Raw genomic sequence first — 16534 nt, forward strand, 5'->3', positions numbered from 1 at the left:
ATTTAGATTAGATATAAGGAAGAAGTTCTTTACTATGAGGGTGGTGAGGCACTGGAACAGGTTGCCCAGAGAAGCTGTGGATGCCCCATTCCTGGAAGACTTTGAGCAACCTGGTCTAGTGGAAGGTGCCCCTGCCCACATCAGAGGGTTGGAATTAGATGATCTTCAAGGTCCCTTCCAACCCATACCATTCTATGGTTCTATGATATAACCAGGAATGGTCCAGTTACCACTCAAGAAAGGTATAGTCCTCTGCTATCCTGGTACATCTCAAATGTGCTCGGACTTGCATTTAGGCAGCTGAATTGAGCCCCAAAGCCTTGTTTACGAGACCAAGCACCTTGACTACCAGTCCAGGAGTCATACATTTATTCATACAAGAGGAGAGTTGGCTACTTGCACTAATGCTTCAAGCCTAATCAAAACAAGCAAATTATAATTGTTTTATGCCAGTACCTGCAGGATGTCTTCTGGCTTCGTGCGCTCATTCCTAAATGCAAAAAAGCATTTTGATTTGACCTGAAGCAAAGAGAAAAGACAGTCCTTCAGCAATGGTCTTCAAAGAAGACAAGCTTTGTAATTTCTTTAAAGCTGAACTGCTAGGCTCCAACCAATCCAAGTATCTTACCGAACTTCTACCTTTCTGATCCGCTCAGAGAGACCGATAGAGTTGGTGAATAAGATGGTGCAATGTGGCGAAAATGTGCTGTTCTTAATACTGAAAAGGAGAAGAAAGAAAAAAGAATGAAATTAGGTCCCAGGAAGAACGTTTTCTATATGCATGGTCCAATTTTCCCATCTCTGTGATGCAAAAGCCTGGATCCAGCCCATTTAATTCAGAATCGCTGAGCAAGGATCTAAGGTTTTGAGCATGGGAACCCAGCATTCCTTTGACTAAAGTAGCGTCTCTTTTAGTTTCCTTTAACTAAAAAGGGAGTACGGACCAAGGGCATCCACTGAACACCTCTTCTTCAGGTGGTAAAGGGTGGCCAATTGGACTAGGGAGACTCCAGACTGGAAAGAGCCTGCTGAGTGAGCAAATTCAGTCACTGCAGCTCCTCCATGCTACAACCACTTGCAGGAGATGGCAAAAATCCTTCTGGGCTTTTTGTCCACATGGTAAGACTGCCCTAGCCCCTGACAGCACCTCTCCAACCTAAATTCCAAGCTTAAATGGCCAATATGCTGCCAGGAAACACTTCTGGTCCCACGTGTGGCAGGATGCCAGATCCCTACAGGGGCAGAGCTGAAAGATGCCGACCACACGCACTGGCGCTCTCTGTGGTGTGCTCTTGTACTGGGTTTGGATGGGATGGAGTTAACTTTCCCTGCAGTGGCCCATACAGTGCAGTGCTCTGCACTTGTAGCTAGAACAGCACTGGTACCACACCAGTGTTGTGTCTATTGCTGAGCAATACTGGCACAGCATCAGGACTCCCTCCCCACAGGCTGGGGGTGTGCAAGAGGCGGGGAGGGGACATCACCAGGGCAGCTGACCTAAACCAACCAAAGCGATATTCCATACCATATGGTGTTACACTCCTACGCATAAAAGGTGGGAAAGGGGAAAGAGAGGGCGGGGGGCTCTCGTTATGAAGACATCTGTCCTCTCAAACAACCACTACATGTATTGAGGACCTGCTTCCCAGGACATGGATGAACATCGCTCATTGATGGGAAGTAGAGAGTAATTTCTCTTTCTCTGTGCTTCTGCATTGCCTGCTTGTTTTTTTGTTTGTTTGTTTTTCCCCTCCTCCTTTTCCCTTTAATTAAATTATCCTTATCTCAACCTGTGAATTTTTTTTTTTCTTTCCAGCACACTCTCTTCTCCCCCTCTTCTTCTAAGGAGGGGGAGTGAGAGAGCAGTTGTGGCAGAGCTCAGCTGCCCAGCAAGGTAAAACCACCACAGCTGTCACTGTGTGTCAACTGACAAGGCCTACATCTATTATGGATCATAGAATATCCCAAGTTGGAAGGGACCCATAAGGATCACCAAGTCCAACTCCTGGCACCGCACAGGTCTGCCCAAAAGTTTAGACCATGTGACTCAGTGCACAGTCCAAACGCTTCTTAAATTCAGACAGGCTTGGTGCAGTGACTACTTCACTGGGGAGCCTGTTCCAGTGTGCGACCACCCTCTCGGTGAAGAACCTCTTCCTGATGTCCAGCCTAAACCTCCCCTGCCTCAGCTTAACACCATTCCCGCGGGTCCCATCACTGGTGTTTACGGAGAATAGGTCCCCTGCCCTTCCACTCCCCCTCGCGAGGAAGTTGTAGACTGCGATGAGGTCCCCCCTCACCCTCCTCTTCTCCAGGCTGAACAGGCCCAGTGACCTCAGCTGCTCCTCATATGCCTTCCCTTCTAGGCCCTTCACCATCTTCGTAGCCCTCCTCTGGACACTCTCCAACAGTTTCATGTCCTTTTTGTACTGTGGTGCCCAGAACTGCACACAGTACTCGAGGTGAGGCCGCACCAGTGCAGAGCAGAGCGGGACAATCCTTTCCCTCAACCGATTAGCGATGCTGTGCTTGATGCACCCCAGGGTACGGTTGGCCCTCCTGGCTGCCAGGGCACACTGCTGGCTCATGTTCAGCTTGCTGTCAACCACAACCCCCAGATCCCTCTCTGCGGGGCTGCTCTCCAGCCTCTCGTCGCCCAGTCTGTACGTATAGCCAGGGTTGCCCCGTCCCAGGTGCAGGACCCGGCACTTGCTTTTGTTAAACTTCATGTGGTTGGTGATCACCCACCTCTCCAATGTGTCCAGGATGGATGCTGGAAGTCACATTCCATGGGACAGCTGAAGTGAGGGTTATCAGGGATGCAGGGCCTAAGGCAGGTATTTGTCCTCCTGTCCTTTTTTTTTTTTTAATATGTATCATTGAAGAAAAAAGGTTCAGTGCTGCTTTGTTTCTCAAAATAAAGCAGGTACCAGTGTGAAAGAGTTCCTGGGTGAGCCTGCATTTTCTTTACCTAGCTTGTTAATCTAGAATTTCTGATTAAGGCTCCTAAAATATGATGTGCTATCAGCACTTTTCAAATGAATGTTTCATGGCAGCTGTCAAAGCAAGGACCCCAAACGTTACCTCAGGAGTGTTAAATGACAGAGGTACGGCAGGAAGCTCAGTAATCTCTCAATACTCTGGTCACTCAGTGAATTTCCAGACAGACTGTAAAACAAGGAAGGAAACAGCTTACAGAGGAAACTCAGACAGCTTGTAACGATTTCTGTAAAACCTACATGGATGTGAACATGCACAAGTGGGCATTAAGGGCAAATACCAAAAAGCACATGTCCTGGAATGTTGTGGAAGTTGAGTGATGAGTCCTTATAGGCTAATCCTTGTAAGTGTAAGATTGATACATTCTAAAACAAGTTTTAAAAGCTTTACTTTTCTATTACTGTAAGTTCATAAAATGGTGCTATTGACGTATTTCCTGCATGCAGTACTGGTATTATGTTATTTTTATTTGTTACTCCTCAATTTTCATTCTCAGTGTTATTCATCCAACTTTCTTGGTGCCCATCTCCTGCCTGGAGCGACCAGCTCTTCAGGAGCTGGTTGTGGCTTACTGGGCCACGTGCTCTTGCTCTGGCTGTACTCCAAGTCTGGGCCTCAAGGAGTAGAGGCTAACATATGTCTAGCCATATAACTGAGGAAGATTATGAGGATCCATATGTATTCTGGGGCATTTACATACAGACATCGTAGGCTTAGGAAAGGACAAACTGAAACAGAGGACAGTGGAAGGTGTGGGTTTATCTAAATTTTTGGGTGAAGCCTTGGGGGTTTTCTAGGAGGTTGTGGAAGGCCTACTCAGAGATCCATTATGCTGCACAGGGCCTGCTCTGAAAGCTGTTTTCCAGCTAGCTGCCCAAGGATGCAGCCCTACCAGGAGATGATGATCTCCTGTCCTGCAATGGACTCCACCTGGAGAAAAAGACCTCACTTGCCCATTCTTCACACTCTTTTATGCAGGCCCTGACCTCCTCTGCCTGCTCTTCAGCTGTAGAGATGTGGGTACAGCTCCACTAAGGACAGCTGATTTACATTAGCTGCTAAACTGATCACTGAATCTGTGGGTTGGAGAGACAGACAGACAGACAAGGTTGCTGAGTGCACGACACTTACTCGATTTCTGTCAGCTGGGTACAATGAGCCAGTATCTGACACAGCCTGGTCATGTCCTCAGGACCCATCGTGCAGTCCCTGAGACTGAAGCAAACAAAGCACTCAGGAGCTCAACATTTCCCATGACCATGGTGGTATGGTGACACTCCCTTCATATCCCAGAGCCTCAAGCCTCAGGACAAGGCCCTCAGCGACTCTCTTATTTCCGCTACATATATTTTGCTACCCACAAGCTAGGACTGAGAAGTCGAAACCTGTGACAAACAGAGGATTTTACCAGCTCTGAGTTGACTTAAGAGAGCCAGGCCACCAAATACTCTATCACTTTGGGTGTTACTCTGATACAAACACATCAATTGTCTCTGGATACCGGACAGCATCTTCACCTGCTCAGCACTGTCTTAGTTCTCCCAGAAAAAGGCTCAGCAACAAGGTGTCTTTATCTCCTTCTCCAAGAAAGGAACTGCAGAAACCTCCCTGAGTGACAAGCTGGCAGGCCTCCATGGGATGAACGCAGTAGCCAGCCAGGTCTGTATACCATTATTTAGGGGTAGAAGCTTCCCCTGCACAGCATGGCCAAGCAAAAGATACACTATTTGTTTTCACATATACACTTGTAGCATCCCAAGTCTACCCAAAGAGGGTATATTATTCACCCAGCTGCCTCTGGGATATGACTGTGACCCTCTGGTGGCCCCACAGCATGAACACCTGTTGGTCTGGGTTGACACCAACTAGCCCAATTTGTTTGGCTTTGCCAAATTACCTTCTCCCTTGTAACCATGTGTTATTTTGGAGACTGGCCTTCCTGACCAATTTCAGCAGGGAAGGGGATGGAAGAGGGAGATGTTAAAGACAGACCTTATTCACAGAGGCAACTCCATTCGGAACAGATGCTATCTTCCCCTCCCAGCCCCATTTCTGCATCTAGTCAATCAGTGACATACAAGCAGGGGAAAGAAAAGGCTGTTTCCCATGAGAGTGGAGTCTGCCTCTGAAGGCAGGCAGGGCACAGGAGAAACCTCTGAGAAAACGCAGCTGGAGGCACAGGTCTGGTCCACACATTACACTACAGATACAGACCCTACAGCCATCTCTCCCTGTGCTCCCAGGTGACAGAGGGAGGCCAGAACCACCATACCGAAAGCATCGTCCATTTGCTATGTGCTTGGGATGCACCAGGAAATTTCTTCTCAATCTGCCGGTACTTCTGTCCCTGCGGAAAGATCAGTTTCCTCAATCATTTGTGCTGATACCATTGCTCCCATGTAGCTGCAGAAGGGGGTGAGGTGGTGGCAATGGCCTCATGCTCCAGTCTGCCTCTCATCTCCACCTCCCAGAATTAGGCTTATATTGTTCCCATAACAAGAAAGGTCTTATCGCCTCTCTACTAGCCTCCCGAGAGGTTTGCATCCACTCACCATTTTGAGCATTTGCTCTGCCCTGGCCCAGGAGCAAGATGACTCCAGCTCTGACAAGCAGTGGGATACTACCGTCTGCTCCACAGCCTCAAACTGCTGTCAATCAGCCCTAAAAGGCCATCCGGCTCCCACCACCCTCACTGGAGTTTGGAGACAAATGAACCTTTAACTGGCACATCTCAGGGACTCATATATCGGGCTTAGATGGATCAATGGGTATGATTTTACCTGATTCTTTCCCAAAAGCTTAGATGAACCACCTGCATGTGTCCTAAGCTGTAACCAGAAAAGAACATAATAAGGATGGAGTTTGAAGACAAGTGCTCCTGTATCACTCCCTGAAAACCAGGGCTTGAGGTCTTATATAGCACAAAAACACAGGAAAAGTACTCTTGGTCATACCTGAGGTTCATTGTTTTAATGTGCTCCAGTGTAGATAAGGACTGAGCTAAGCAAAACACAGAGTTCAGGGAGATCCGGTTGTTATCAAGCCTACAAGAAGAAGAGATGAAATCAGCTGTGGCAAGCAAAACTACTATGATTTATAGTGTGTCAACTGATAATAGAGTTCCTTGTCCAACACTCTCAGAGCCTGCTTCTCTGTCACCTTCCTGCTTGTGTTTCGAACTTCCAAGTTCTGCAGACAAGACTCGCTCCAGTGTTTGTTAAATTCGCCCCTCACTTTTAGAGTTCAGAGAATCACAGAATATTTGAGACTGCAAGGGACCTCTGGAGATGACCTAGTCCAACCCTACTGTTCAGAGCACAGTCAAATAGAGCAGACTTCTCAGGACGTTGTCCAGCTGGGTTTCGGATATCTCCAAAGATGGAGAATCCACAGTCTCTCTGGGCAACCTGACCCAGTGCTAGACCATCCTCAATACAAAAGTTTTTTCTTACGTTTAAATTAAATTCCTTGTGTTTTAAGATACTGATGCAAGGCAAGAACAACTCTTTGGCTGTAACTGCAATTGTAGCAGTACAAAATCCACAGTAACTAAGATCATGGTCAGGTCTACTAGGTTTATTACAGTATCTAGTGTGACAGTGGGCATCTTGCATGATGCTGGAGGGAAGAAAAAAAAAACATAGCAGTGTGTTTCATTGCACAGAAGTAAATGGAATGGTCTTGGTTTGAGAACAGTTCAATTAATCAAACAGGGACAATAAAGCAGAATGACAGTATACACTTTAAAGCAGAGTCCTGCACGATGCACTTGCGATGGCAGTGCCAGGTAGAATGCTCAGATTAATGCAATCCACCATTGTGGTTGAATTCAGACTTCACTGCTGAAGCTGGAGCTCCCCAGCATCTCTAATCCAAAAATGCCCACCACATGACAGGAAGGACTGCTCTTTCTCCTGATGCAGAAGAGAGAGAGGAAAAATTCAGTGGCCTGCTAAAGATCTCAGCCTGTTTTAGAAACCAGGCGTGACACCTGCACGCAAAACCACCTGTCTCCTTCAAGGAAGACAAAGTATGCAGCCTTTCAGGCACTGATCTCAGTCAAGCTTCAAGTGGAGTCAATCTGGCCTGGACTAAAGGTGGGAAAAGACCAGAGAGCTCAGTGGGTCTACCACCCTCAACAAACACATACTATAACTTCACTTGATCCTCACAGCCCTTTCTAAATGTCATTGTGCTTCCACTATCAATACTCCCACAAAACCAAATCCATGAGTAAGGAGAAATGTGAGCTACTCACTTGAGTGACCTTAACATTTTCAAATTTGGGAGGAACTGAAACAGCCGTGAAAGTCCCTCGTCTCCCAGAGAATTATTTGATAAGCTAGGATTTAAAGAAAGGCATTTAATTTTCATAGAGAAAAACAAACAAAAAACAAAACAATGTATAAAATCAGTTCTTAGTAACAAAAACTCTGAAAGCAGAACACTGGCACCCTCATACAAACATCATGTGCAGTGCCCCTCTTCGTTTACAACTAAAGCCTACAAGGAAACTAGAGACTGGCATTAACCAGCACAAGACAACCAGAAACCCAGCTCAAGGCTCATCCTTTTCTCACATCTGCCGAGTATATTGACAGGGCTTTTTAATGCAGTTACCCGGGAGCAGGAGGTCACAGCTCTAAGTAAAAATCAGCCTGGACAGGCCCAACAGACGAAGCTGTTAGGTAGAGGATGGGTTAATCCTGGAGAAGGAACACATAAGGATTATAAGGTTCACGTAAATCAAGAGATATGATTGCTTATGAAGAGCAAAAGCTCAAAATTTCTTTCACTGGTTGCCAGGCCTAAGGGAATAGCCAGCCCTCAGGCTGTGTTACACAGACCACACGCCTCTGCTGGTCCTTGTTCTGTCCATAAAAGCTAGATGTCTGTGCGTGGCAGGGGGCTAGCATGACACACACCCCTCCATCAGTGCTGGGTCTGCTAACCGCTTGGTGTTAGCAAACAGGATCACTCCCCCCCAGGCAGTGCTAACAGAAGCAAGTGCTTTGGCACTGAACGTCCTTGTGCACTGTATGCACCGTGAGATCACCTGCAAAACACAGGCTCCCACCTCCAGTTTTGGTAGCATTCTTCATCCTCCAGCCAAAAGACAAAAATGACAGGGCAAGGTTTTACAGTTTTTGTAACACCTGAAGTCAGGCTACGTGATCAAACAGCCCCCTTCTAGATTTATAAGCTGTGACCTTTGCCCTAAGGGAGCACTACAACTGCATGCCTTCTTGGCAAAGGATACTAGCTCACGTAAAGCTATGTGTTTCATAGGCCTATCTCTCTACCACATGCTCTGTACAACACTCTGGCACAGACAAATGCCATTTTCATAATATCCCAACAAAATGCAGATAAAGACCGTAAGAGTTACGAAGGACTCACTCCAGCTCAGAGATGCTGCTACATTCCTGCAGGACTGCGCAAAGCTTCTCCAGGTCACTGGCTTGAAAATGACACTCTGTCAGTCTAGGAGAAAACAAGAAATCAGTCCAGGCCTTCAGGATTGTAAAGAAGGTTGTAAACTTCATTCCTTCAGAAAGCCAGAGTATAAATGAGGATAGCAATTAAATTTCTTGCCCTTTTTTTTTTTTTTTGTCAGCAACAACTGATAATCTGTACTTTCAGCTCATCTTCAAAAATAGAATAAAGAGACACAACAAGGTAAAGGAAATGTGTGCCACAACAACAACAACAACAACAACAACAGAAACAGGTCCCCAAATCCTGGATAGAAGACTTCAGGCACAACTTCATCCTCCTCCACAGGCTACAAAACAGACATGCATGCTGGGGTCAGAGCATGATCAGATACACATTTGAAAAGGGTCCATCTTAGGATGCATTTCTCCAATGAACAGCAGCAAATTCCTCTAGTGCCACAAGCTCTGCCACCACCAGCTAGCTCTCCTGACTACCGTGCAGGAGCTGATGCAGTAACTGCACAATCATCATACCAGTTCTGTGAATGAGAGACTACAGCCCACAGTCACAGAATCACAGAATGGTTGAGGTTGGAAGGGACCTCCAGAGATCGTCTAGTCCAACCTCCCTGCTCAAGCAGGGCCACCTAGAGGATGTTACACAGGATCACATCTAGGCGAGTTTTCAATATCTCCAAAGGAGACTCCACGACCTCTCTGGGCAGCCTGTTCCAGTGGTCTGTCACCCAAACCGTAAAGTTCTTCCTCATATGGTGATGAAACCTCCTGTAGTTCAATTTATATCCGTTACCCCTTGTCCTATCACTGGCCACCACTGAGAAGAGTTTGGCCCCATTCTCTTTACATTGTCCCCTCAGGTATTTATAGAGGTTGATAAAATCCCCTCTCAATGTCCTCTTCTCTAAGCTAAACAGGCCCAGCTTGCTTTAGTCTTTCCTCATAAAACAGATGCTCCAATCCCTTAATCATCTTCATGGCTTTACGCTGGACCCTCTCTAGAAGTTCTACATCCCTCTTGCACTGGGGAGCCCAGAACAATCTACTTTGGTTACTGTAGAAAACCACAAACACTAACCACAGAGCTTCTAGTGCTGCAAGCTAGGACTGCGAGCACAGACACAAATGTTTGACTTTACCAGCTCTCTTGTGATTCACCATTCAAACTTGGAGATGCAGGTTCCAGACATAGGAAATACATGAAATACAATGAAAATTTGCCACAATACCTTATTTTTTTTGAGAGAGTAGGTGTTTGTTTTTCTTCTCCAACCTGTTGGTCATCAGTAGGGTACAAAGGCTCTTCCCTAGTAAGCGTACACAAAAGCAGACAACACAAAAGCAGACAAGAGTAAAACACTAATGCTTCAGTAATTTGGCAGATCCCTGGGGTTTACCTGTATCTACCCTCACCAGTATCTTGCCAATAGCAGACTTTTCTTTCTTTCAGTAATCATCCAAATATGTGAGAGTGTGGACCACTGGGGAGAAGGGGAACAAGACAGAATTCCCATCTAAGCTAGAATTTGATGGAACATTCAGCTTTTGCCTAAACATGTTTTCTGCAAAGAGTCTGTGTCTGTGCAAAAAAAACCACCCTACTGTTCATAAATAAATGCAACATCTAGATGCCAAAATATCTGAGTTTGATATGTCATCTGGTGCCTTAAAGGAGTCACAGGTCATGTGTCTCACCCAGGCTGTCCCTCTTTTCCAAGCATAACCATAACTGGGTTGCCTCCCATGATAGCCCTGATGTTCCTCCCCAGATAAGTAAGAGGTGGGACTCAGGTGTACCATGGGAAATGCTATTTTACAGTGGATTCAGTTCACAGAGAACAAGGGAATAAATAAATGAACCTAGGGCTCCAAGAGCAACAACAAACCCCTCTCAATTAAAACATCTGGACTGAGCTGTTTTTACTCACAGTTTTCTAAGGTGAAAAACAAAACTCCAAATTCATTTTGATTTACAAGTACCATGATAGGGAATGCATAGTGTACTGAACTAGAGAGTTCTAAACATGCAGAGATCTGTGAATCTGTTGGGATTTTTGCTTGGAGGTGTGGGTCTTGCTTGTGTTTTTGTTTGTTTTTTTACTGTTCACTATTATTAGAGAGCATAGCTGTCATTAAACAGCCTGTTTTGCTTAGCATCCTGGGTTGAAATGTCCTCTAGAGACATAAAACATAATCATACATTATAGAAGTAGGTAGACAACTTTCTGGCTAAGAAAACCAGGAGAGAGTACTAATTTTAGGTTCCAGGGGAAGGGGGAAAGTAAGGTGAACTGTTACCCTTGGTACATAAACAGGATATAAGAACTAAACGAGATGCTGAGAAAAAAAACACATTTCTCCACACATACTCTACCTATGAGGAGGGGAAGCAAATTCTCTGTCTTCTGTAAACCTCAGGACTGCAGTCTCATGACAAAGGCTAAGTGAAGAAGAAGAGGAATCAATGTCACATTCTGGGTATTTAAATTAATTATTTTATGAATGCTTCATTTTGGTGGAGATCTGTTCAAAACACTTTGGTGCTACCAATCACTTAAAATCTTCCCAAAACAAGCAAAAGATCATCTCCACTAGTTTTAAATCCTGGTTGGATCAAATTATCCAATATCAGATGACTCATTTCTCTAAACCGTTAGAGAAAGTGCAGACAAAATCACTAGACTTGAACTCTAGGGTGTTTCCAAAGGAAAATACTAGGAGAACTTCCAGCTCCACTCCACAAGTCAACATTTTCATACTCCACAGAGTACCTCTCTCATAAGCTTCCCAGGGCAGAGCACAGCAATGAGTCTAAAGTTCAATTCATGCATGCCTCTGAGAATATGGGAAAGTAGGGGCAATATGCCCCTCAAATATGCATAAAGGAAAATAACATGAAAAGCGAGGTAGAAAGAGATTAAAATGCATTAATCAAAAGGAATAAAGATTAGATGTGAGAAGGAAAAATTCAGGAAGAGAAGATAGATGAAAAAAGAGGAAAAGGAACACAAGGAGAACAGGATCAGAACGGCAGTGAGACAGAGGTGACACTACCTCTTGATTATTTTCATACAATATACTTGACAAACACTTAATTGCTGCTAAATTGTTAAATTATTCCTCTATCTGGGGTATTTATCTAGAATTTTATTAGTGCACTGGGATTACATACATTATAAAGTTCCAAACTGTGTGATAGCCTGGCTCAAAATTTCAGAGTACTTTATAACATCACCTATTTCCAACGTATTTTAGTATTCCCACAGTTCTGCACCCTCCCAAGTTCTGGATGATGGCTCAGAAAGAATCTGCTTACAGCTATGCATCACCATGGGTGTATCACCTTTGCACATGTTCTTCACCCACCCCTATTCTGAGGTGACTCAAAAATCCTAGAACTTAACTCTCAGACTTGTACTTTGGGATTAACCTCAAACAGGATTCTTCAAGACGTACATACCTGGCTTCTACCTCCATCGTCTTCTGGCAGGTATTTACTGACTTCAACAGACTGTAAATGCCATTAATAGAGAGGAGGTTGTGACTGAGACTAAGAAAAAGAAAAAGGCAAATATCTGGTTACTGAAACCACACACGCAGTAAACACATGGAGGACTGTCCTTGTGGGAGTGGTCATGAGTGTGCTGTGCACTTGAACTCATTGCACTTCAGAAGTGGCATGGAACAAAAGACACTGGATCACTGCTTCTTCTGAGAAAGGGTTTTTAGTCAAAGGGCGCTTCAGCACTTCAGATGCGTTTAGATCTGTTTCTGAGTAAAACGCTTTGAGCAAATGACCAACTTCACCCTGAACAGCCTCATGGGATGAGTCTCATCCTTATAGTGCTCAGAGCTACTTCTGTAGCACTGGTCTGGGTGAGATTTTTGCCTCCTGGACCCCTGCTCAGCATCTCTGTACAGTCAAGGCTCAAGAAAAAAGGGGCAACACTTACTCCAGCTGCTTTGAAATTGATATCCAAGGGAGGCTTTCCAGCAGGCAACTGCAGCCTTCATCTCCAAGCTTGTTACCTGATAAACTGAGACATTTTCCAGTTAGCGGGGACTGCTTTGAACAGTACAAGTAGCAAAGCTGTTAAAACCTGCTTGCTTTCCCTTTGTTACAAATGCTCTTTTGCCTGGACTGTTCTTCTGTCCCAGAGCAATCTCCCGTTTCCCTCTGCACTGAAATAACTCCAGACCAAGAGTTTTATCCCTAGAGAAACATAACTCATGCTTTAGCCCCAGAAACATCTTTAGAAAAACCTAAGTGGAAGTGCAAAGCAAGAAACCAACTGAATGTTTACTATCCCCCTGGAAGGAAGAAAAACTGGATAACAAAGACCTCAGTTTCAAATCAGTGAGCTGGAAAACTGGTGTTTAGGGTGTAGCTAAATTTAAGGCACAGTCTGGAGTGAACTGTCTTGCAACAGATATTCCTGCATTTTCCAGTGCAGACAGGCTAGAAGGAGAGTTTACAGCCAGAATCAGTTGGCCTCATATATACACAAATAAGGAACTGTAGGGATGATACTCATTGCAATGGGTAGGTTATGAAGTGGAACTCTCACTTCTCCCAGCAGAGCTGGACAGCCTTAAAAAACAAAAGGAACAACATAGAAGCCATCTGTGCCCCTTTACTGGCTCAGAGAATACAGCCTGGCGTTGCCTCCAGCATGCAGCACTCCTTCATTAGCAGGGTCTGCTCTACAACTGTCATCACTGGCAGGGAGCCAGAGGCTGCATTGTCACAGGAATTGAAAGTTGTTCAGCTTTCATCTCCTGCTGAACCTCACCAAAGAACCCTCATCAGGATCCCACTAGACCTAACGCAGAGTGCTGGGATCCTTCCTTGGGGTCAGACCCATGACTCACTGCCCTGTACATCTAAATCCGCTGCTACCTGTCTCCTGCCCACAGTGACACAACAAGAAGGAAAGGATGCACTTACTCCACTTCAGAGAGATGGGGGCAGCTCTGGAGAATGGACACAATCTCCTTTGCATGTTGCAAAGACAGGCTGCAATCCCGTAAGCTGTGAATAGAAAGGGTTAAAGAATCATAGAATGGTTTGGGTTGCGAGGAACCTTAAAGATCATCTAATCCCAAACCCCTGCCATGGGCAGAGACACCTTACACTAGATCAGATTGCTCCAAGCCCCATTCAACCTGGCCTTGAATACTTCCAGGGATGGGGCATCTACAGCTTCTCTGGGCAACCTGTTCCAGTGCCTCACCACCCTCATAGTAAAGAATTTCTTCCTTGTATCTAAGCTAAATCTACCCTCTTTTAGTTTAAAACCATTACACTTTGTCCTGTAACTACACTCCCTGAAAAAGAGTCCCTCCCCAGCTTGCCTGTAGGCCCCCTTTAGGTACTGGAGGGCTGCTATAAGGTCTCCCCAGAGCCTTCTCTTCTCGAGGCCAGACAACCCTAACTCTCTCAGCCTAAAACAAGCAGAGAGGAGGAAGTGGGACCCAGGCATTTCTGGAATCTCTCTCCGGAGGAAGATACAAAGAACCAGTGTCAAGAGAGGCAGTTTTTAGTCCCTGCTCTGCCACACCATTTTGGGCACACTGCTCCGTCCCTCTGTACCCCTTGCTACAGAAGGAGTGCAGAGGGCCATGCTTGGAAAGTGCTCTGTGAGTGCAGTGCCTTGCATTGGAACTGCCCAGCACCACCATTTCATCCACGTGAAAGAGATGGATGTGATTGTTTGTGTTGCAGAGAACAGTGAGGGCAAGAGCAAGAGGCATGAGAGGGCTGCTTCTTAGCTCTAGCATGCTTGGACAGCATACCTGAGTTCCATTCTGAGAAAGCTAGTACTCTGCTGTCTCACAGGGAAGAAAGAAAACTATATGGCTCATGCCTTTGGTAACATGGGGCAAGTTGGGAATTATCAAGGCAACTCTGCCACTTCAGGGCTGGTAGTTTGGCTAGATAGAGATTTTTAGTTTTATTTACTGAATCAGGTTTATTTAAAATATTTTCTTATATCTCCTTTCTTAATCACCAACATAGCTCCTATTCTTGTTCTTCTGTAGTACCTGTCATCTGCAAATCACATTAATGAGCAGGAATTTCAATGCCTTCTCTTACCATAACTTCATATGTCTTGTTGGAATTACACATTCCTTGTTTTCTTCCCATCTCAAATCCAAAGATCTACAAACAAGCAAAATATTTGGTCTTTAATATGCCTTCATAAAATATCTGAGGACTTAGGAGCTGGTTAGTATTTTCTACAAGCTTTCTGGAAAAAAACACAAAGTCTGTGATCCGCCCAACCCTTCCAAGCAAGGTTAAATGATTTTCAAGAGCCAGAAGATCCCCATCAGGAGGTGGGAGCAGTCCAGCATAAGGGCGTGTCCACATAAGATTTCACTATATTTGAATCAACTGGGTAACTGAGCTCCCATGCAAAGGCACTACTAAGATGCAGGATGTTTTGCCTGCACAGGGGTTTGTGCCACCACAGAAACAGATAAACACACCCACGGGCGCCGGGCTGCCTACAACAGCACAAGGCTGTTCAGACATCTGAGTAGAGCAGCTTCTAGCTGACTCACAGCCAGGCTAAGTCAGTTCACACATACATGTGAAATACTGTGAGGTCCCTCTAGGACTGCACAACATAGGGCAAAAGGAGCTCCCTATCAGGGAACACAAGACTATTTTGCAGATTCTTAATTACGGTCAAGTTTACCCTTCCCTCAAATGGATGCACAAGCAGAGAGAACGTAAGAGCCAGCCAGATAATGGCAAAGTTTTTCTTTTGTTTATCCTCACATTCAGTTGCCCATTGGCTTCAGCATCAGAAGTTTTGCGATAGGAAGACGGCACTTCAAGCTTATGCAGGAACTAAGGCTCTGCCTTTGTGGAACTGGCTAACAGGTCTGTGCAAAGACCAGTTATTTTGTTTACCTTTCTCCTTGCTCAGGTGGCTCCAGCTCTGCCAGATGCAAGAGCAGAGGCAATCAGTTCTGTTCCTAGAGTGGTTTCCTGTGACACCAAGCTGCTGGTTTAAACCAGCAGAATTGGAAAAAAAAAAAAAAAAGCATAATACCACATACAGTTTCTCACCTTGGAACTTTTCCAGATGTGCCAGAAAAAGATATTATCACAGTGTCCTTCCTGAAAATGAGATCAAAGCCAATGTTAGGACACAGGTGGAAGGATGCCATTTCTTTTGTAGCGGTGCTCAGTAAGGACTAAAGCTGTTGCCTGTATGCTAAAGAAGGCCTCGATGTCTGCCATACTAGCACATTTCCACAGGCCATGGGGCTAGAAGGCAGCAGGATACCCCATATGTTGAACTAGGGCTGCAGTACACACAGAAGAGTAACATGATTAAGGAGAAATGGATGGGGATTTTTTTGCTGAGGCCAGCAATTTGTTGGAAAGATGTTCTGCAGAAACTCCAACCCAGCAGGAAAAATGAGAAAATGTTGTATGCACTTTGACTTCCCCCGAGTTATACCAAGGATTAACTTGGCCTAGTAAACTTACAGCTTAAGCACTTAAAAATTCTCCCCTTTCTCTGTTATTCTGGACCTACGAAAGCACCAAAACCTGTAATTTAAAGAACACATAGACATAGCTACTTAAATCCACACCTTTTCAGTAAGCTTAGCTGGTTTGTAGTGAATTTATGCTAGCTGATAAAGAATTTCCTGGTTGAGATATTGCAGAGCTTAAAAGCAAGTTTAGATTCTATTATATATGAAAAAATATTACACTTGCAAATCAATTTATAGACAAAGAGACCTATTAAAATACAAACAGGAAGTATATAATATAATCAAATCAGATTTTGTTTCACACAGAAAACAAAAAGGAACAGAAGTCATGCTTCATTGATTTTGATTAACCAACAAGTAAGCTGTGTCCATTCATTTATAAAGTCATCACTGAAAGAGATGACATATTTGTTTTTGTAACAGCTCTCATGTATTGATACCTGACGTGCAGTTCGGTAGCATTTTGACACGTGATGACTTCCTTTGCCAAAATGAGAACAGCATTCAAGGAAAGATTGTTGTTGCTCAGACTGTGAATATCAGGAAGAATACAATCTCAG

The 16534-nt window shown here is 44.8% G+C and overlaps 1 protein-coding gene across 6 annotated transcripts in view; it reads right to left on the bottom strand.

The window, feature by feature from the left end:
• NLRC5 (NLR family CARD domain containing 5) overlaps window positions 1–16534 on the bottom strand; it is a 55290-nt gene that overhangs the window by 19846 nt on the left and 18910 nt on the right. For 5 of the 6 annotated variants that reach the window (XM_083852282.1, XM_083852283.1, XM_083852279.1 and 2 more), the window contains 17 exons: window positions 16415–16504; window positions 15538–15588; window positions 14554–14619; window positions 13405–13488; window positions 12410–12493; window positions 11917–12006; window positions 10831–10896; window positions 9686–9763; window positions 8401–8484; window positions 7259–7342; window positions 5955–6044; window positions 5781–5828; window positions 5273–5347; window positions 4132–4215; window positions 3085–3168; window positions 629–718; window positions 457–519 (listed from right to left, as the gene is read on the bottom strand). In XM_083852282.1, coding sequence (XP_083708408.1) covers window positions 457–519; window positions 629–718; window positions 3085–3168; window positions 4132–4215; window positions 5273–5347; window positions 5781–5828; window positions 5955–6044; window positions 7259–7342; window positions 8401–8484; window positions 9686–9763; window positions 10831–10896; window positions 11917–12006; window positions 12410–12493; window positions 13405–13488; window positions 14554–14619; window positions 15538–15588; window positions 16415–16504 — 1311 coding nt within the window. The remainder of the gene's footprint in view (window positions 1–456; window positions 520–628; window positions 719–3084; window positions 3169–4131; window positions 4216–5272; window positions 5348–5780; window positions 5829–5954; window positions 6045–7258; window positions 7343–8400; window positions 8485–9685; window positions 9764–10830; window positions 10897–11916; window positions 12007–12409; window positions 12494–13404; window positions 13489–14553; window positions 14620–15537; window positions 15589–16414; window positions 16505–16534) is intronic. The other variant, XM_083852284.1, reaches the window with a different exon arrangement.

Source organism: Anser anser, assembly GCF_964211835.1.
Source record: "Anser anser genome assembly, chromosome: 11".
Lineage (NCBI taxonomy): Eukaryota > Metazoa > Chordata > Aves > Anseriformes > Anatidae > Anser > Anser anser.